The sequence below is a fragment of the Haemorhous mexicanus genome, chromosome 2 (genome assembly GCF_027477595.1).
Source record: "Haemorhous mexicanus isolate bHaeMex1 chromosome 2, bHaeMex1.pri, whole genome shotgun sequence".
NCBI lineage: Eukaryota > Metazoa > Chordata > Aves > Passeriformes > Fringillidae > Haemorhous > Haemorhous mexicanus.
The window spans coordinates 57,426,467-57,447,510 of NC_082342.1; the positions used below are offsets into that span (position 1 = coordinate 57,426,467).

Sequence of the window (21,044 nt, forward strand, 5' to 3'; positions counted from 1 at the left end):
CAGTGCAGCTCATAAATTAGCAAAATGAAAGCATTTCAAGTTTTCCAAAATGGGAAAGATGATCCAGCCTGTGAAGACACACTGCAACTGGGAAGGGTGGAAGAACTGAAATTAGACCTAGGATTTTGTATCGCTGAAAGACTAGTTTCAAATTTAGAAGACAACCGTTCCAATACACTAAATTATAAATGCACATTCTACAAAAGCCATACTTTTCAGCTCCTTCTTTTGCTGCCAAAAGTATACACACACACACAGACACAGACGTAACAAAAGATGACCTTTGAGTTTATTGTTTAAAACACAACTTTCAGGCCACATGATCACTATGCACTGACACATAATGATTCTTCATTTCAAGGGTAAGCACTTTCCCAAATCTCAAATCTCTTGAAGAAGTTCCTTCTTTTCCTCAAAATACTTCTGAAACCACTCAATATGTTCAACCTTCTGCTTAACACTGAGGTATGGGTTTTTTGAAAGCCCACAGATGACTAGTTCCATGAAGTGGCGGATAGGTCCTTCCTTGGGAAAGCCTTCGAGGTGTTTCTCCAAAAAGATATGTTCATGAAATTCAGCATCATCCTCCATCCCTAACAGAAAGACAAAGCAAAAAAGACAAAGTTGTTATCATAATATAATAGCAACTTTAACAAAGTAAAAATAATATAGTTTGAAAATAATCTTAAATTAGTAAAATTAATGGTTCTGCTCACATTTCTAAGAATATGTAATATTTAAATCAAATTTCTGGCTTGAAATCTTGATGAAAGCCTGATGCTGGGGTGGAAGTAGGAGGAATAATTATAACCATAAATCAATCTTCTTGCTAAAATCCAGTTTGTTCATACTTGAAAATTTTGATTCATCATTGATACCACCTTTCACATTGCAGGAACTTTCTTCATAAATTTTTAAAGAGAACATTGATGGCCTAAGTTCTGCAGAGGATTAATTAATACAAACTAGTCTTGAACAAATAAGGCACCTCATAAAGTATCAAACAGCTAACAAATACACGTCCAATGCAAGTCATGCTTTTAACATCCTATTGCTATCAAACAGGCACAGAAATTTGTTTTCAGACATTTTCTGAATGTGTGAGAGTATGATGATGTAAAAGTGTTATGTATCTCACCAGCTACTTTTAAATCATAGCCATCACCAAAGATGATGTATTCAAACGCCTCCACAGGACATGGCACAAGGGATTATTTGAGATAGGGTAAACTTTTGTTCTTCATCCTGTGGATTTTTTTTGCTGTTGTTCATACTGTGATGGTAGAGACTCAGAACACAAATTCCCACATACAGAAAAAAGGCTGCTTTTGCTGCTCCTAATTTTAAGGGGAAAAAAACAAAAGGCTATCTGGGATTTGTAATGAAAGATTTTTCATCAGTTAGATATACATTTTTTATTTGATATCAATTGGCTTGCACCCTTAAATAAAAATCTGTTATTAGAGAAAAATATTGCACTACTTCAAGATGACAAAAATGAGAAGCCTATACCAGACATGAGTGTGGTGTACATGTTTTTCTAAATTATTTGATAAAATTAAATCAGGAGTATTAAAATTGAGGCAATTAAGCCACGTAAGTTCTAGGCTTCCTTCTTTGGTAGAGCTTCGACAGTTTCAGAAGAAATGATGTATATCTCTGCGATGGAGAAGTCACTCTAAGGTCACCTGCATTTGTTAAGTTTGCATTACTTTTTTCCTGCTTTAAACTTAAGGTACTGCAATATCTGAAGGAACTGAGAAATACCTATATTTTTCCTAGAAATATGTGAGTGTATCAATACCACAGTTGCACACCACATTTATCTCTGTGGTTCTTGAAAGAAGAAAGCACATGTCCTTCTTCAGAAGATCTCTCCTTGTTCCTATGTGTTGAAAGTTAAAATAACAAAAACCAGGTAATGTCAGTTTCAGAAAGTGTATTTCTACCATGATTGGAAAACTATGTCCACAGACAGAAGCAGTGATGATCCTTCCACTATCTACCCATGCTGGCCTTCCCCCAGCAAGGGGAGGTAGAATCTTACTGTACCTGGATGTAACTGGTTGCTTTTTCAAACTAATAACCTTTCCAGACTTCCTTACTTTCACTGGTCTCAAAAATCCAAGAGAACTAAACCAAACAAACTCACTACTGAAAGAATCTGAATAATGCTGACAGTAAAATTTGGCCTTCTGGATGCTCTTCTTCTGGGGACAGATACAGGGTATCAGGAAAGATTTTGTCTAATAAATAATTTAACCTCTTTTCATCTTCAACCCAAAATAAGCAGTTTAGAATCTCAAAAATGCAGGTCATAAGTAAATATAACATTATGTGTTCTGCTTTCCTGTTTGACAAAGACTGTACATGGTTTGGGGATGAAGTGTTAAGTTCAAGTATTTCAGTTAGACCACGTATTTCAGTCCTCCAAAAAGTAAAGTGTGCATCACAGAAAGGAGACCACAACTGTCCAAAGCATCAGAGGCTGAAGCCTCTGGCGGGAACAGATTAGATGAGATAATGACTTCTCTCACCCCTAACAAGCCCTGACTCCTGCTGCAAGCCTGTCCCTCAGCCTCTCTGGCATTGTCCTCAGAAACATAACTTGAAACAATATGCATGGCAGAAGTCTAAATTAGAGAATTTTCTTTTTCAACATCAAAACAAAAAGACACCTACTCTCAATATCCTATTTCCAACGCCCTACATGCTACAAAACAGAAAGTCTGGGGAATTCCTCTAGCTAAAACACTAATCCTTCCAAAACATGACCAACCTTGTCTTAAAGATGTCAATCCAAACACAGATGTTCGTCCCTTATAGCGAGCATTGCTGACAGCTATAAAGATGACTGAGTATTCAGATACAGTGAAAAAATGTCCCTGTCCATGGCAGAGGGTTTGGACTAAATGATCTTTAAAGGTCCCTTTCAACACAAAGTATTCTATCCTTTTAGGATTTTTAGAATGACATAAATCATGCTCTTCAGTAGGTCCCTAGAACAGAGATAGTAAAGAAACCCCGACGCAATGGTTGTGTAACTCTGCCAACTCCCTCTGCAAGATGATCCAATATTTCTCTGCTGGGAACAGCAGCTCAGCTAACCAGCAACTCAAACAGGACTTGGTGAACTTTTGCCTGTAGAAGCCATCAGAGGCAACTGAGGAATTAATTTTCTGAGACCTTCCTATATCACTTGTGCAGTAACAATCTCTGGCCCACCAAAAGCATTTGCTCATAATAATGAGGTGCTAAGGCAAATTTGCACCTAAAATCTACTCAGTCCTTTTTAGCTTTTTGAGTCATTATGGCATAAATGCACAGAAATAATAAATGAGGCACAAATAAATGTCTTTCCCAACTTTTTGCCATGGCAATCATGGAGCATTAAAGCTACTTAGAAGCAGGAGAGACAAGCAGAAAGAAGGAGTGGTAAGAACAATGCTATGCAAGCTATACTAATGGTTTGCTAAACTGGTAAAAATTAATCAGAGGCTGGTGAGATGGAGAGGGGAAAAAAAAAAGGTAATTTTCTGCCTAACAGTGACTTCAACTGCATTGGACAAGGGCAAGGGCATGCAGGTAAAAGCAAACAACAGGGCAGTAAGGTGTGGGGGGAAGACTGCTGCTGGCCACTGCAGCAAGCCAGTATGTCTAGCCACATCTTCAGATGTTCACACCAAAATCATTTTAAAAAACATGACCTCGCCACGGTGCCACACAGCACAGCACAGCGCCTTGGCGAAGCACTCTAACGAGAACACCAGAGATGCTCTGGAGCCAAGGAAAAGTTATAAGAGGTTGTCTTTCATTTTTATATTTGGTTTAAAACTTTAAAAGCTTTCATAATGCTGTAAGTTTAGTATACGTGCTTCCTCAACAGATAATTTAATTGCACTTATATTTTTAAAGCCACATGTTTTTGGCATAGAAGAATAATCACACATTTCTGGATACAGAACAAACTGAAGCAATCTCCTCCTATTGAGGGAAATAGCTGTTACAAAACTGCAAAATTAATAGCAGAAAGGGGCATCTTTCTTTTGCAGAGAAACTGAAATTACAACATGTTGATATACTCAGTGCAAGGTTCTCGAGCTTTTAACTGTGCTTTGACACACCTGAGGGGATTAACAGCCCGTGGCTGGCAGTCTGGTAGGATGGATCTTACTGACTTGGTATTTCAACCTGAGAGGTGACAGGTTTTGGAAGGCTCCACTGGAATTTTCCACATGACTAGTCTTTGTGGACAAATCAATCAAGATTCTTGTTTTAACTATATGTAAAGACTCTTTGTCCGCTGGCCGCCCCATCCCAGACAGCGCGGTTCCAGCGGCACGGCTGCAACAGGGAAACCACTGCCCGCCAAAGACACTTTGTCAACTCAGGGCCCCAGACAGCAGGGTTCCAGCCACATTACAACAACACAAAAACCATTGGCCACAGTGGTTTTAAGCTTGCAAAAACATGACTAGAGTATACTTGGATTTCTACATGATGGAACATGATGGAACAGATCAATCCTGGGAGCAGTGATTAAATTCTGTGAAGAAACTGCCAAATAGGATGGGAATAAACATTAAGAAACAATGAAGCACATTATTCAATTTGCAACTCAGTATAGGACAGATTTTCAAAGACTCCCAGCTTCAGATACTAACCTGTTTTGCTCTCAGTGACTGAATCGTTACAAAGCAGTTTTGTTTGATGTCTTTAAAGTCTTTTAAAAAACCCCAAAACCCACAGCCAAGCTCCCCCTGAAGTTATGAAGTCCCCTTTCCTATACTGCACACTTTGTGTAGTTGTTCTTCACTTCCTTAACATTCACTCTCTCTGCTGGCATAACTTCACACGGAGCTTTTTCTTTTTTTATGGTAATAAAAGAAAATACTGTGCACAAAGATGCCTAATTAACATAGATGCCCAGGGTAAGTGAATATTGTGACTGTTTATTCTTATGAAACAGACAGAACAAAGGGAGCAAACAACTGTTTAACACTGGGCCTGCCCAGATATAGAACTGGCAGATAGCTGGTTGGGATCTGGCGAGACACTTGGTCCAAGAGCCACACCAAAGAACACAATCAGTATTATAAAACACGCACAGCAGTTTTAAGATTCCCCAAGTTCTGCTAGGAGCTTAATTTAGAGAAGATGCAGAGTAAAAGGTATTATGTAAGAGACTTGAACAGCCTTTTGGTGTTAACACATCGGGGGTGAAGGAGGGCGGGGGGGGGAAGGAGTCGTCCCCTTTTGGCAGCAGCCAGTCCTCAGATCAGCCAAACCACCTGCAAGACTTCACCTGAAGAGTGCCAGAATGAGTTCATCTGAAGCATCTCTGATCTGGGACAGTCAGGGAGTTATGTTTGTTTACTATCAAAAGCATGACTCACAGCTGAAACATTACGTTAAAACAGTCAAAGGTCAAACATGCTCTAATTTTCAGAAAAGATAAACTGAGAAAGATAATAAAAGCTCACAGCGCACATACCGACTTCATTGTCAATTGGGAACTCCCACAGTATTCCTTCTTTTGTCCACTGGATCATCTCCTCAAAACCATTTCGGGGAGGCTGTGCAGTTACTGCTGCAACCTCCTTTGCAAACTCCAGATCCCAAATTGTTGGTGAAGATACTAAAAAATAAATTTTGTTAAGATCTGTCAGCAACCAAAGACTTCTCACTAGCTAAGACAAAGTCCTTTAACATCAATCTTTACAGAGACTAATAACTTCAGCCGTGCAAATTTTTCTACCTTAAATACCAGCATCACCTTTCGCAAATGAGAATTCTCTGTTGACATGAAAGTTCATTAAGTTCTCAAATGTCTGATGAAAATCTATTCTGAACACCTAGGGGAATATTTATTTTTATGTCTTTCACATAAAGCAATAATTTAATTTTTCCACAATCGTTCTTTGGTTTTGTATTTCAAAAAATGTGGACACAGCAAATTCTGAACTTGACTGGTGCACTGTGCTAAAGGACCCTTACTTCTACAGGAGTTTTCAGGTTCTTCACAACTACATTCTCCTCCAGAGAAACAACTCAGATCTCCAAGGGATGGCAATTCCTTCCCCAATGCTCCTAAGTGTGCCAGTTTTTGGCTCTCAAGCTGAGAAACCATGATTTCTTATTCTTTTCACAAAGCTAAACAGTTCCTTTAGGGATGTATCTTTTCTGATGCCTTTTTTTTAAACTCAAAGTGCACTCATATTGCAGCAGTTACTCTTCTTAAGGAGTTCCTGTCCCTCCACCCAGGAGAGCTGGTCATGAGCCCAGACTGAACCGCTTCGCTGAACTGAAGGGAACAAGCTGTTACCACAGGACAGGGAGGGACCTCTGGGAGTGCCCTGGGCTGCTGTTGAGTGAGCTGGCCTAAGCTGCATTCCCCTTTGTTTTCCTGCCTCCCTCTGTTATCAATTCATCCTAAGATCCTTGGAACACAGATCTTCATGTGAATTCGAATATTGCAGTCCACTTGGAGTGGATCACAGCCAATAACCTATTATTTTACTACTCCTGAGTGTAAGTACTTGAGGCCCAGATGTAATTTCATCTTTGGCTCAATGGCTTACAACTCAACTGAATTAAACACCCCCCCCAACTCCCCCCCCCCAAGAGAAAACACAATGAAAGGGTAAACAGTATTTTTACACACAAAAAAGTGTTTTCAGAGGAGTTTTTTTTTTTTTGTGTTAAATCAGAATATAATTATACAAATTATTCTTTAAGAGGGAAATTTTCAGCAGTGTATTACTAGGCTGAGTACTTCGATTTGAGGGCTGGAGGCAGGAATAAAATACAGCTACAAGACAACATGAGAAACCACACCAGAATGAAATTGTTGTCCACATCATAAAGAAACTAATAAATCCTCTAACAGAGGAAAGTAGAACCTCATTTTTCAAGCTTGCATTAGAGGTGATAAATATTATAATTTCACCTCATGAAACATAAAATAATACTGGCATTTTACATTAACAGTTATGAAGACTATTTTCAAGATGACAATTTCCTTTTCAGTTAACATTCAAGATTTCAAAGTCAATACTCAAAACTTAAAACAAAACTTCCTTTTCTGTTATGTATAAAAAATTTAACCCCTTATCTTCTGTAATATGAACCAAGACAAGTGAAAACAAATGAATCAAGGTATCAAGAATCACATCAGCATTTCCCAAGATTAATGCCCAAAAAAATGTTTGTCATCAGGCTTAGTCAGTAAGCCCAGTAATCAGCTTCCTGGTCTAGAATATACTGTAGAGTTCCTCAAGGCTACCTGGAATCAAACAAGGAAACACCAAACAAAAAGCTGGAAGAAGCTTACTAATTAACATCTAATTACAAATACAATGAAGTCCACTTGCTCTCTGAAACAATTTGTACACATTCCAATTTTATGTTTAAAAAAAAGTGCATCTCAGCTTTTACCTGGGGTGACTACTAAGAGCCACTGTGTCTGCATTCTGTTCATGCAAAAAAACCTTATATTCTCACCCTTTTACCTGAGTAAATTTGATTCAACTCAAAATCCATTTTTTTCAACACCACTTTTGTTAAGACAGCTAAAAACAAACACTACATCATTCATTGTGGTTTTTACATGTAAAATGGACCAATTTTAATGGTATTGGCAATCTTAAAACACAGTGAACCGAATCCCATTCTAATGAACAGCTTTTATAGAGGTGGCTGTATTCAGAAAGTTCACAGCTGCTTGAAAACATGCAAATGGCACTATCTGACATTTTACTAAAAAATTAAGTAATCAAATTAGGATCTCCCCGTAGTTTCAGGAGTAAAAAAAAAAGATTAAAAACTACTCAGCTAGAACCTGGCAAAAACTTACAGTTCTGCTCTTGAAACAGAAACAAATACTAATCATTTTGTAGTATTTTAGACAGGAGTACTATTTCTTCTGCTGCTTCTAACTTTACATAAAGGTCTAAGTCACTACACTGGAATAAAGTCTGTTTTTTAAAAAGGCCTCAGAATAGCTGAGGAAAAACAGCATTTTAAAGATTAGTACTAACAATGCAGTCTCACTGTTCACAAAGTGAGGGACAAAGTTCTTTACGTGACTTGCCCTTATTCACACACTCTTGGCCAAACCCAGCCTGTAGTAAAGCCAAGTCTTCATGAGTGGAAGCTATCCCTGTTAGGCAGCATTAAGACTGTTCCCACATAGCTGTGCCATTCAGTGAATATGAAGGTGTCACACCTGTTTTGAATTCAGTTTTGGTATCTTTTATCTCACATGAGTTTTGGCATGTATATTTAATGGATAAGGAACTGGTTGGGTGGTCACATCCAGATGGTCCACAGCTCATAGACCATTCCAGGGCTCTATCCAGACCATGCATTCAATGGTCAAAAGCTCAACGCCTGGATGGAGATCAGTGACAAAGCAGTGCTGCTCAGGAATCCACACCGAGACCAGTATTGTTCAGTGTCTTCATCAACACTACAGACAGTGGGGTTGAGTGCACCCTCAGCACATCTGCAGGTGACACCAAGATGAGTGGTGCAGTTGACACACGTGAAGGACAGGATGCCATCCAGAGGGACCTCAAGGGCAAACTCAAGGAAGTGACCTCATGGAAACCTCATGAGGTTCAACAAGGCCAGGTGCAAGGTGGATAAAAACTGGACATGAGCCAGCAATGTGCATTCATGACCCAGAAAGCCAACTAGAATCATAAAACAAAGTGTGGCCAACAGGTTGAGAGAAGAAATTCTTCCCCTCTCATGAGACCGCCCCCCCCCGGAATGCTGCAACCAGCTGCAGGGTCCTCATCACAAGAGGGAGATGGACCTCTTGGAGCAGGTCCAGAGGAAGGCCATGAAGATGATTAGAGGGATGGAACTGCACTCCTAAGAGGAAAGGCTGAGAGAGCTGGGGTTGTTCCTCATAGAGAACAGAAGGCTCTGGGCTGACTTTATTGAATCTTTTTAATACTTAAGGGGAGCTTGTAAGAAAGACGAAGACAAAATTTTTTGTAGGGCCCGCTGCAACAAGACCAGGAGTAATGGTTTTAAACCAGAAGTGGGCAGATTCAGACTAGACAAAAGGAATAAATTTCTTCAAGTGAGGGTGGAAGAGGTTGTCCAGAAGGCTGGTAGATGCCCCATCTCTGGAAACATTCAAGGTCAGGTTGGGTGGGGCTCTGAGCAACCTGATCTAGTGGAAGAAGGACCTGCTCATTGCAGGGGGATTGGAACCAGATAACCTCTAAATATCCCTTCCAACCCAAACTTTCTATGATTCTAAACACATATGAAGAACTTTACAATAGGTGAAGCAAGGTGTCATTTGTCAGCTGCCAATGGGATCTTTCCAGCTCCATCTGGAACACTAAACAAAAGAAGGCCACACAGCAATCCAGTTAGTCTTGGGTTAGCTACTACCCTGCTTATACTTAGTCACCTGCAGGGCATGCTTGTTTCCTTGGGATCACAGCCTCACATTTCTCTGTAACTTGACCAAATAAGCTGGAGCCAACATAACCATCCTCCAGACTGGCTTTACACACACAGAATTAAAACTGACCTTTGTGACAAAAAGCCAGTTATACCTTTCACGTTCACTAACGGAGTGCCCTGATCAGCACAGAAAACACTTCATTATACTGCATGGAAATTTCACTTGGTAAAAATCTGAGCTACATCAAAGTAGTCATTTCTTTTATCAGGCTGAAAGCAGAAAGTGAGCAGGTCATGTCTCCTCATAAAAACAAATCTCTTGATATTCTAAAAATGCAGAACTTAGCCTCACTGCGTTTTTCATTACTGAATTTCCACTAACCTGTTTTCAGTGCATGCTCTGGTTCTGTAGAAGCCTTAGTGAATATATTAAGCCTCTTTCCTACTTTGAGACTTCTATAAACAAAAAAAGAAAACCGATATTTAGTATTTCACAACACCTTACAACATTGCCAGATAACAAATTAAAAAGCACAAAATATTTTCATGAACTAACAGATCTCTGGAGACAAAAAAAAAAAAGATAGTGATTCTCACTAAATCTTCAGGCTTTTAATCAGAGAGTGTTTATGGCCTTACTCTTTGTCTTAAACAGAGCTTCTCAAAACATTTCCATGTGAAAGAAGGAGCATAAATCAAGGGCTATATTTGCAGTCAATTTTAACTGGTATATTTAGGAATCTGAAAAAAGGTAAACAGCATCAAACCACAGTACTTAAGTGATTTTACAAAGCTGCGACTATCTGAAGACTTGGGTTTTTTCCCTGTAAAAAAAATATTGCACAATTCAGGAACAGAAAAGGCAACAGCTAAATCAAATAATTCCTGCTTTATGACATAAATAGCCCTTTTGGAAGATCACACAGCCACCTTCTCTGCCATAGGGCAAACAGTCAGAGTATCCATATGATATGTTTTCAATAGCATCACCCTGGCGTTCACTCTTCTGAATATACAAATATTTCACTCTGACCATCTATTTTCAATCACATTTATCATTACCATAAGCTTATACTAAAAAAAAAGAAAACCCAAAATTACAAGAGTTCAACAAGTAATCAAATTCTTATAGATGAAAACAAAAAAACCCCAACGTATTTAGTATCAACTATGTTTTTAATCGTATTATCTTCCAGGTTTCCACTCAAATTCTAACAGTTCTTTCATTTTGTTATTACATATCCACTGTTACCCTGGCAAGATTTATCCTCTCTGACCTTAAAATTCTACCCTTCTGGATTTACTGGAGATTCCTAATGGTCTCAACTACTTCTGCAAACCTGCTCTTGTCATATTACTTTTTAGTGATGAAACTACCCTGGAGCTATTTCAGCACACAACAATCTAGTTACAGAGCCTTGAAAGAATGTTGATTCAGGATTATATTTTCCAATCTGTGTGTAACTCCCAATGACATTGGCCAAAGATACATTGCATGTGTTGGAAGAAAGTTTATTTTAAAATTACAAGCTTAAATTACTATAAAGCAACATCACTCATTTCATCGCAATGTACTAACTTGACTTAAATTTAGGTATTCTTCCTAACCCATTCTTTTCCTACTATCAGTTGATAAGCAAATACATTAGATATTCAGGTATGCAGGAGGGAACTTAGGCCTGAAACTGGAAACAGTTTACTCCCTACAGGGATTTTAAAAACTATTTTAAGGTGCTGTTTCTGAAGTTATACACCAAGCACAGTTCCACCACACAGAGAATACTGTACATCTACTCATCCATGAATTCACGCTTTTCTATTTCTTTGTTACCCAAATTCTGTCGTCAACATGGTCCATCTAAACACAAATTATTCCCTCCATTTTCAGGCCCTAACCCCCAAAACCAGAGATTAATTTACAAAGTAAATTAAATACAAGAGAAGTTAATCTTACTAAAAAACTGCTATGGAAAGAATACATGGAGAAGGAATGTAATGATAAGCTGCCATGGGAAAATCCAAAGACTACAGAGGAAAAAAGCACAGCTTACAGGAGTAAGCCAAAAATATAAGAGCACTCCTTAACTCATGAGAGTGGCCACATAATACAGCAGCAAAATAAACTTAAGGAATACCCTGAAATCACATGTAAATTATAAATTTCACAGACAATTATAACATCACAGATAACAAAGAAATCAATTACAGAACGAAGTGGTAATAAATAAATAAATAAATAGACCAACTTTAATATATCTTTAAAATCCTAACAGAATGGATGAAACTTTTCTAAACATAGAACACGATCAAGTTTTGTAGAGGAGGAAAGCAAGCCTGCAAAACCTCCATTTCCCAAGAAGTTAAGAAAGTGACATAATATTGTATTATGCATAGGTGAAAATAATTTAAACTAGTTAAAACAAGAACAATTACATTTCAGCACCAAGTATTTTTAATTATAAAATGTAATATTAAGAAAATGCACATTATTTGATTAGCTGGTTGGCATTACTATCTTGTTCTCACAATTTATTTCAATGTTAACAGTACCTATCTTGAAAAATATTCAAGTAATTTCTTTAAGCTCTGAATTATTGCAACATTAATATGTACAAGTAAATTTAAAGTATTATCCATTAGTAACTGCATGCTCCTTGTATTGGAGGTGAACACCACAAAAATACCTTCTGGAGTCCATAGACTGAGCTGATGACCTTTCAGGCCTTGTTCTCTGACCATCCTCATCCAACTGCAAGGAAATGCGACCGGATAGCCTCACACCCCACTGCTCTGGGGACTGCCTTTTAAATGTCATTTCTGAAATAACGTTGCTGAAATGAAAAACATGAAATGTAAAACTCAACAAATTTACAAAGTAAGGAATTTGTCATATGTATTAACTAGAAAGTCTATTCTCAACTGGTTTCATAAGCTTCCATTTTACATTCCTCACAAAATACACCCATCTTTAATCCATCAAACATTCAAGGCTGTTGCTTTAAACCATTTGTTACATTCTATGTATAAAAGGGCTACTTTAGCCTATTAAATCTACAGTGAATGCTTTCTTTTAAATTATTTAGTTTTCAACTAAAAAAAAAATCATATATCTGTATACTAATATTCACAGAGAGTACTAGGCATGTTTTGCTTAAGCAAATGGGGACATTTTCTGGATGCAAAAAATAGGTTTAAATAGGCAGATAAAAATCACCACTTTTTTGGACAGGAACCAATACTGCCCAGGGACAGAGCTGTGCTGCTGCAGACCAAAAGGAAGCTTGCCTTCACACATCAGCTGACATGGGCCAATCATGCCACCCTAATAAGTAGGTCACCTTTCCTGATCCACTGCAATCTGCTGGATTGCATAATCATATTACAGCATTAACAGACCACATCTTCCTTCGTCATTCTGGAGCGAAAATCATACGTGAAGAGCAAATGCCTCGACCTCCTCCAGCACCATACGCAGCTCATTCTGATCACAAAGGGCAAATCACAGCCCCTTTCTGCCCCTGCCTGTGAGCTCCCTTCACCGGCAACTCCACTGGCTGGGAAAGGCCGAGCTGGTAATCTTCCTCACAGCCTCCTCTCCACCCAACCACTTCCAGTCACACACAGTCATCTCAAATTGCAGCACTTAAGTTTCAAGACATAAATATGGTCTCAAAAAATAAAAATAGGCCAAGTCAAAAATACGGCATTACCCATTTTATGAAAATCCAAATGAAATTCAAACTATGCTCTTGGCAGCTTAAGTCAAAAGAGATTTTACTGACAAGAAAGAAATACTTCTGGAAAATTGTAAAAGCTAATTGCCACAGAAACACAGCACGATTTCTCTTCAGTCTTAGATGTGGTTTCAAATGGCAGAAGAAGGATAGCATAGCTCTACCAGTACCTACTCTGAAATAAAGGCATCTGAAAACAAGTTTGAAATAATTTCATTTTAATTTTGAATAAAAAGCAATCTCAGATTAGTTGCATATCTCACATTAGAAGTTACTCTGTGAAGTGGCTACTGGCATTAGTGAGCTGGTGTTGGGCCAGAGGCTTGACACACTTGAAGGGTCAAAGGGACATAATTCCTAAGGTCAGCCACACACAGCCCAGCCCAACAGCTTGACTCAGCTGTGACCTAAAAGGCTGGTGTTTTCCCGTGCTTCAGGGAAGTCAGGATTGCTCAGAGCTGCTCTCTTTCCTGAATTACTTGCAGTTTTGCGCTGTAGATGTGGAAAGACTACACTATTGAACTATCAGACCACCAAGTCAATGGTATCATGTTCCTTGCTAGGCAATCCTAATGTCACCCCACCATCAGCATATGAACATTTCTGGCAGCAACATTCATCACTCCATCATGAAAACTGCACTGTACTAACAAAAGTAGAACCACAAAGATCTTTTTAATGCCTTTTGAAACAAAAAATATTGGTTTAAAAAGTTTCACTCCAACCCCAGTGGTTAGATATTATATATTCCCTTGTTCCAACACATTAAAAACTGAAGTTCCTACATACACCTGCCTTCCAGAGAAGGGAAGTGGTAGGACTTTTGTAACAACCACAGACTCTCTCTCTCTTTCCTGATTATCAGCCAATAATTATAATACTTAAAATGGAGACCCAAGGAGCTTTGGATATATTCTAGCCAAAGTTCTGAATTACTTTTCTTGCTCATCCAAAACAGGAGCTGAAATTGTAGGGCTGCAGATTTTATTTTGGTGCCGTGCTGTTGTGATTTCCATTGAGTGAAATTTCAGCCCACACTGAGGAAAATAAATTCCTCTATTGTTAATATTTTCCTCTCCTAGTGAATGCCCCGTCCCCATGCTTTCTACAAGGCAACGAGATGACTGCATACAACAGTGACCTCTGGAGGTCCTGACACAATCCTGGTAAAAAAAAAATTGTACAAAAGATCTGGACAACATACAACAAATTTCATATTATAAATCACAACAGCAGTATTCAGTTTTTTGCAGCTCAGCACTATGAAGCTCTACTGCTTGTGAAAATATCTTGCTTTTAAATATTGTAAATAACTGAGGAATATATATTGGCTTTTAAAATATGTAAGTATATTGAATGCAAAATCTTTACAGAAAAAAAAGGGAAAGTTAAATTGCATGTATTCTCTTACTGCCAAACAAAACTCAACACAAAATAATCATGCATGAAAAAAAGTGAATGCTTTCTAATATTTTAAAAACATCTTCACACATTGCGTGGGTTGAGGTATCATGGAGCATAAATCACACCAAATCAAGTCTGAAGCTGCTGGGCTTTGTAAAATCAACATTTTTAAACTCTAGTCAGAAACCTGAGAGTACTGTATTTATCTCAAAGAACTAAGAGGTCCATACTAACTCTAAAAGGTCACTATAACCAAGTTTTTTGTCATGAAAATCACCACAAATTGCGGGTCTTTCTTGAAAACTCACCGAATGATAAAGAGTTTCTACTAACTCTAACTCTTAAGTAAGAAAACAAAAACTTTTCAGCAAATGGCGGCAGCAGGAGAAGTGTATTTGCTGGGAGAAACAAGCTAGGTCACAAAGCTGCCTCAGGGAATAGAACTTGCCAACTCAGAGCACAGCAAGCCAGCCATGACATTCCAAAAAGGCTGGTTCTGGTTGAGGAAAATGCATTTTTCTAATGATAGTGCTTCATCCACAAGCATGTCATAAAATATTGTAACATCGCATCTTAACCCACCAATCAAAAATACAGAGGCACTATATAGCTGCAGCTTTTAAATTTCTGAAGAATTTAAACTCTCTTTCAAGAGAAAAAAAAAACATTTTTGCTTTGACTACGACTTGCTTAGTCACTGTCTTTCTTCCACTGCAGCCAGAGCTGGGTCAGTGCTCCAGGAAAAGCGCCATAGGTGATGAGAGAAAGAGAATCTGTGATGCCAGCAGGCAGAGAAACCACACCTAGACAAGAGCATGTGCACCCTAAGAAAGGGAGAGCAGCACATTCCAGGCTGGGCACTGCATGTGTTAGCTCACTCAGTATTTCTGTGCTCCTCCAGCATCTTGGGTACTCAAGAAGGTTTGGATTACATTTAGGTTGGTCACCCACAGCCCATGTCACTGGTAAAGACATTTGTGTACTCTGCCCTTCTAAAGAACTCCGTGACACAGAGTGAACAAACTCCCAGGTAAGTAGCAGTTTGATGAATATATCCTTTATATAAACAGTCCTTATATATCTGAAGAACAGATATTTTGCTTAACAAAGTCATTCACTGAGCATTGTACACCCCAGTCTGTATCAACTAACTCAATCAGTTTGCAAGCATCTGTCTCTTTCTTGCTTAATTTCCACTCAGGCAGACATCAACCACAGACACCATTAGCTCTTTTTGCAATGCACTGACAATCATTCCAGCAGATCCTTCACTGATACAAGCAGAATGCAAAACATGTAACCTACAGATGATAATAGATGGGTCAAGCTTAGATCGTCGGTTGGGGCAAATTAATTTTCACGGAATAAAACTAAGATAAGCAGCTTGCAGTTCGCACTGCAAACAGACATAAAGAAAGGTTTCACACTCATATTTTGGTAAAGATCCAATTTTCTGTTGTTCAGAATTTCACCTGGATTTAATGCCTTATTTTCTCAGCAGGTATTTGAATACTAGCTGGAAAAAAAAAAAAAATAGAAAAAAAAATTGCCTTTAACCATGGTCCAAAAGAGCTGTATGCATAACTGTTTGAGTTTCCAAACAAATGTTTCTCATCTGTTTGAAAGCCACACTGGAAACAGAGTTAAGCCAAGAGATGAGTTTCATGCGTTGACTGGAAAGTTTTGAAAGGAAGGGTGGGGCTATAAACAGAGCTGCTCTAGTTCAGTTCTGCAGAGCAGTCATGAAAATTCACCAGTCCAGACAGAATGTCTGAAACATCTACAAATCCATTCATTGTGTGAGAATTCTGGAAGCTTGTGGCAAAAAAAAAAAACCAACACAAACTCACAAAAAAAGCTGTTATTCTGCTAGCCTATCCAAGAAAGCAATGATCTGGGCATGAAAGCAATTCTGTTTCTGCAAAACCACTTTAGAAGGATGATGGCAAAATTTAGAGAGTTTTGTATAACCAGATCAATAATGTTACCAATATTCTTTAATCCTAAGGATACACTGTCCAAAGGTATCTTTTAGGGGTACCTTCCCAACACAGAAGGCAGTCACCTTCAGGATGACATTGCAAAATAGGAATTTCTGACGTAATTGAGAAAAACAATCAATACACAGACCGTATGTTAATAGTTCCCCCCTTCTTCTGTTTATCTGTGGTTTCTTCATGTCTTCTTAGTTGTGCAAGGAGTTCTGATTCTGTCTGTTTCTTGTCGCGTGGAAGGGAAGATGCAACTGCAGAAGCAGCCTTCACCAGTTCTGGATTTAAACTGTAAACAGAGACACAACAGATACAGAAACAAAACAAAACAAAAGCCTTTAATATATTTAAATTGTCATTTCTGTACTGCCATTTTATATCTTAATAACTCAAAAGCTAGTCAGGTATTTTCCCAAATGGATGTGGCCAGCGGGACAGGCAGGTTTGCCCTATACTGCCCTAATTATCAAATGCTGAAGGACTCTGACAAGCTCTTCTTCCCCAGCATGGTGAAATGGCAGTCCTGTGTCTCTGCATAGCCCCTCAGACACACAGCCAGGAGACCACTGGCAGCACAGACCTGTGAGATGATAAATATGATGGAACATACTGTGGACAGGAGCAGCTCCAAAGACTCAACAATCATTATGCCATTCTTAATTTTTTTTTCTTTTTCCTCAGTTTTGCTGTATTTCATCTGAACAGTATTTCCCTTCTCCCATTAAAATAACTTTCCACAGGCAGGCGCTAGTGCCACCTTCCACAATATCACTGTAGAAAAAGGCAGCATAAGGTTGACAGCATACAGCACCTTCTGCTCAGATTCTCCCGCGTGATTTACTCCAGTCTACAACTCTGCACCACACCCCCTTACAAGATTCTTTCCCACTGCTGGAAATAGTTTATTTTGTCCTAAATAACGAAAAAAAAAAAGTTGAAATAAGGATAAAACAGGCTAAGAAAAGTTTGCTATACTTTACCGTTGGGTGTCTCCTGTAATTCCCTGAGGGACAGAACCTTCACTGTCCAGGCCTTCCAGCTTGTTCATGGCTTGCTTCTTGTTCTCGCTGGTTTTTAATTGTTGGAGTTTCTTCCTGTAGCTCACTTCCACTTTCATATTACCAATAATGTCTAACAGCTGCTGCTTTGGTGTTTCTGCTCCATCTGCCGGCCTCGTTGCTGCCCCTTCAGGTGTGCTGTCTTTGGAAGTAGCAGATTTACCTTTGTCTTTAGAAAGCACGCTGCTTGTACTGAAGAGTTCCTGTTTGCTAGATGATACACAAAGTTAGGAAGCAGAAGTTAAAAACAGGTTCTAAGGCTGAATTTTGTAAATCTACCAAAAACCCCAAAACAACAGTTACCACTGTCTAGGCCCAGCTGAGTGCAACCTGAGCATGTTCAGTACAGGTCAAACATGTACCTTTTGACTTTCGAGAAGGGCTGGGACACCATTTCATAAACTCTTGATTACTTCTGATTTCCTCATCAAAAACACGAAGTAAACAACTTTACACACCATTTATTTGTGGAGGAAATAATACAGAGTTTGAATTTACTGGTACCTGATACTTAAATTCATTGGTACTATAGAAAACTCACCTAAACTCTTAATATGAGTCAATAAAGAGATCACGCCCTGAAAAAATACTGTACACACACACACACACAACTTCACATGTTTTCACACTTGTGGCACTACTACAGATCACATTCCCCTACTCTGCAACATGGATTCTGCTGCAAGTTAATCCAGAAACAAACAGGAAAGTTATTTGCATTATAGCTCCTCTGCTTAGTTTAGCACATCACTGCAAGGAAGCTGAAACTGACACAGTGCAGCTGAGGATGAGAAGCCAGGGACAGCAGGGAGCTGCTCAGGAAATTCTGCAGAACAGACACAACTGCATTCTCTAGAAAAACTATCATAAAATTCAAAGACCTGCTCTCTATAACATTCTATAAAATGCAGTGTTTAAACCTTTACATTTACACCTACTTTGTTTAAAAATCACCCTCAAGTTACAGAAATAAAAAAATTAATATTTATTCTGATTCAAAACAAAAAACTTCAATAGATCTTAAAACACTTCCACAAATCTGAAGGAATTGTGGCACACCTCTCCTCCTCACACAAATCTCTCTGGCTATAAAAGGAAACTCTGCCAGTTTCAGCAGGCACTGCATGATATTTAGGTCATTTTGCACTTAATAAATAATCAGCATTAAAACCTAAATTTCAATGTTGAGAAGCAACAGGAAAATTTAAAGAAAGCTTCAGAACCTTATTACTGAGAAGATGGCAGAAGCCCTGCTGTTTTACACTGCAATGTTCCCCACAGGTCCTTGACAAACTACATTTTTCTTAATTCAGGCTGCATGCTCCTTAAAACTATGTAACCACTCAGAAATCACAGAATCAGAATGTTAAAGGTTGGAAGCAACCTTAAAGATCACCTAGCCCTAACTTTCCCTGCCATAGGCAAGGTCACCTCCCACTAGACTGGCTGACTCAAGGCCTTGAACACTGCCAGGGCTGGGGCATCCACAACCTCCCTGGGCAACCTGTTCCAGCATCTCACAAGCCTCAAGCACAAGCACTTCTTTGTAATACCAAATTTCCCCTCTTTCCATTTGTACCCATTACTCCTGATGTAATTTGTACTCATATTCCTGAAGAAAAGTCTCTCTCCAGCTTCCCTGTAGGCCTCCTTCAGACACTGGAAGGTTGCTATGAGGTCTTCATGCAACATTCTCTTCTCCAGGCTGAACAGCTCCGACTTTCTCAGACTTATCTTAGCCTACAGCAGCAGCAAAGCTCAGCAAGGCTGAAAGCCTCAGGCACTTAAAGCTAGCAGCACACTGCAGTTTGCATCCCTGTATTTCACCTACCATTCAGTTTGCCTTCTGCTGGGGAGCTTGGCCTCGGAAAGCAAACACAGCTACCAAAGAACCTGAGCTTCTCTGTACACGAGGCCATCACAGCACCGGTGCTTGTTCAAAAATATCGAGGAGTTTTGAAATAAAAAAAATAAATGAACGCACAACTGAGCTTCCATTAAAAGCAACTTAAAGCATTTTAGTAACAACGAAAAACTCCCAAACACAGCTCTTAGCCCTTACTTTGTGCAGAAACAACAACGCCCAAGAGGCAGCGCCGCCCTCCTGATACCGGGTGCAAAATTACGGTCAGGTCACACATGCGGATCATTCACACCGCTCCAAGATGGGAAGGACGGCAAGGACAGCACCACGAGAAACATGGTCCACGCCACTCCCCTCCACCCGCCTCCTGCTGCCTTCTGCCCACGGTGTCACCGCCACCCAGCCCCGGCCGGACAGGTGAGCCCCGTGCCTCTGAAGGCCGCGCCCCGGGCCACGGCCCGGCCTCACGGCAGTGCCCGGCCGGCGCCGGCCCCGTCCGCCAGGTGAGAGTGCAGGGGAGGCCGGTACCTGCGGGCCCTGCCGTGGGCCGTGCCGAGCGGCCGCGCCGCCGCCCCGAGCAGCCTTGCCGCCAGGCCCCACATCGCCGCGCCGCCACCGCCGCCTGCGGCCCGCGCTCCCGGCCCGCCGGCCGGCAACACCGCCGCGCACGGGCGTTCCGCGCAGCAGCGTTCCGCGCCGGCCGGCCCCGCCCCGCAGCCGCTGCCGGCGCAGCCGTCCCGGCCGGGCGCTCCCTCACAGCTCGGCCGCTCGCCGCCGGGAGTTCAGGTCGTAGGAGAGCACTGCCAGCAGGTAGGGGGAAGTGATCGTGCTCTGCTCAGCCCTGCTGAGGTCACATCTGGAGTGCTGTGCCCAGCTCTGGGCTCCTCTGTGCAAGAGAGACATTAGGTTAGGGCTCACATCTTTCTGAAACATGCTTCAAAAATGTCCCCAAGCCTTCAGTTCATATACTCTGTGTGAAAGCGCCAATCACTTGGTTTTAAAATTTTAAAAGTTTAATAGTAATAAAATGGTTATAAAATAGCAATATAATTAGAGTAGTAAAAACTTTGGACAGTTTGGATTAGGACAATATGAGACAATAAGAACTAAGAGTTACAGATGGTCCGGGTACCTCTTTCTGGGCAAAATAAGCCAGAAAAAGGGACACACGTTAACAGAGGATTAATCCTTAAAAGCAATAGCCTGTTGCATGTTCATACATCTCATACATGATGTATAAATTCCATTCAAACAAAGGATTCTGTCTGGTCATCGTCAACTTCTTCCTCTGAATCCTGACGGCGTTTTCAGGGCTGAGGCGGGAACAAGTTCGTTTCTTCTGATAAGAGAGCAATAAATTCTTTTTTTCTCTGAAAGATTTAGGTGTCCTGTGGCTGCTATCTCGGTGCGAGTCCACTCTTTAAAAAAAGTATCTTACATAGCATAGTTTCTATTTTAACATTATGTTATACCCTAAAACTATATTTTACACACTACTAAAAAAAAAAATACAGCATAACTTTCTAACATAACACATATAATATTCATTTTAACATTTGCGAAA

General features: G+C 39.9%; 1 protein-coding gene across 3 annotated transcripts; it reads right to left on the reverse strand.

Moving 5' to 3' along the window:
- Positions 1 to 267: 267 nt before the first annotated feature.
- On the reverse strand, positions 268 to 20,131 carry MRPS31 (mitochondrial ribosomal protein S31). Of its 3 annotated transcripts, none has more exons than XM_059838939.1 (7): positions 20,009 to 20,131; positions 17,539 to 17,826; positions 16,698 to 16,847; positions 12,114 to 12,260; positions 9,812 to 9,885; positions 5,495 to 5,638; positions 268 to 593 (listed from the first exon to the last, which is right to left on the reverse strand). In XM_059838939.1, exons 1-7 carry the CDS (start codon positions 20,080 to 20,082, stop codon positions 382 to 384), a joined length of 1,089 nt encoding a protein of 362 aa, XP_059694922.1. In that variant the 5' UTR covers positions 20,083 to 20,131; the 3' UTR covers positions 268 to 381. The 3 variants fall into 3 exon arrangements, with proteins under 3 accessions (XP_059694922.1, XP_059694924.1, XP_059694923.1); XM_059838941.1 differs by lacking the exon at positions 20,009 to 20,131 and adding an exon at positions 19,679 to 19,824; XM_059838940.1 differs by lacking the exon at positions 20,009 to 20,131 and adding an exon at positions 19,448 to 19,548.
- Positions 20,132 to 21,044: the final 913 nt, after the last annotated feature.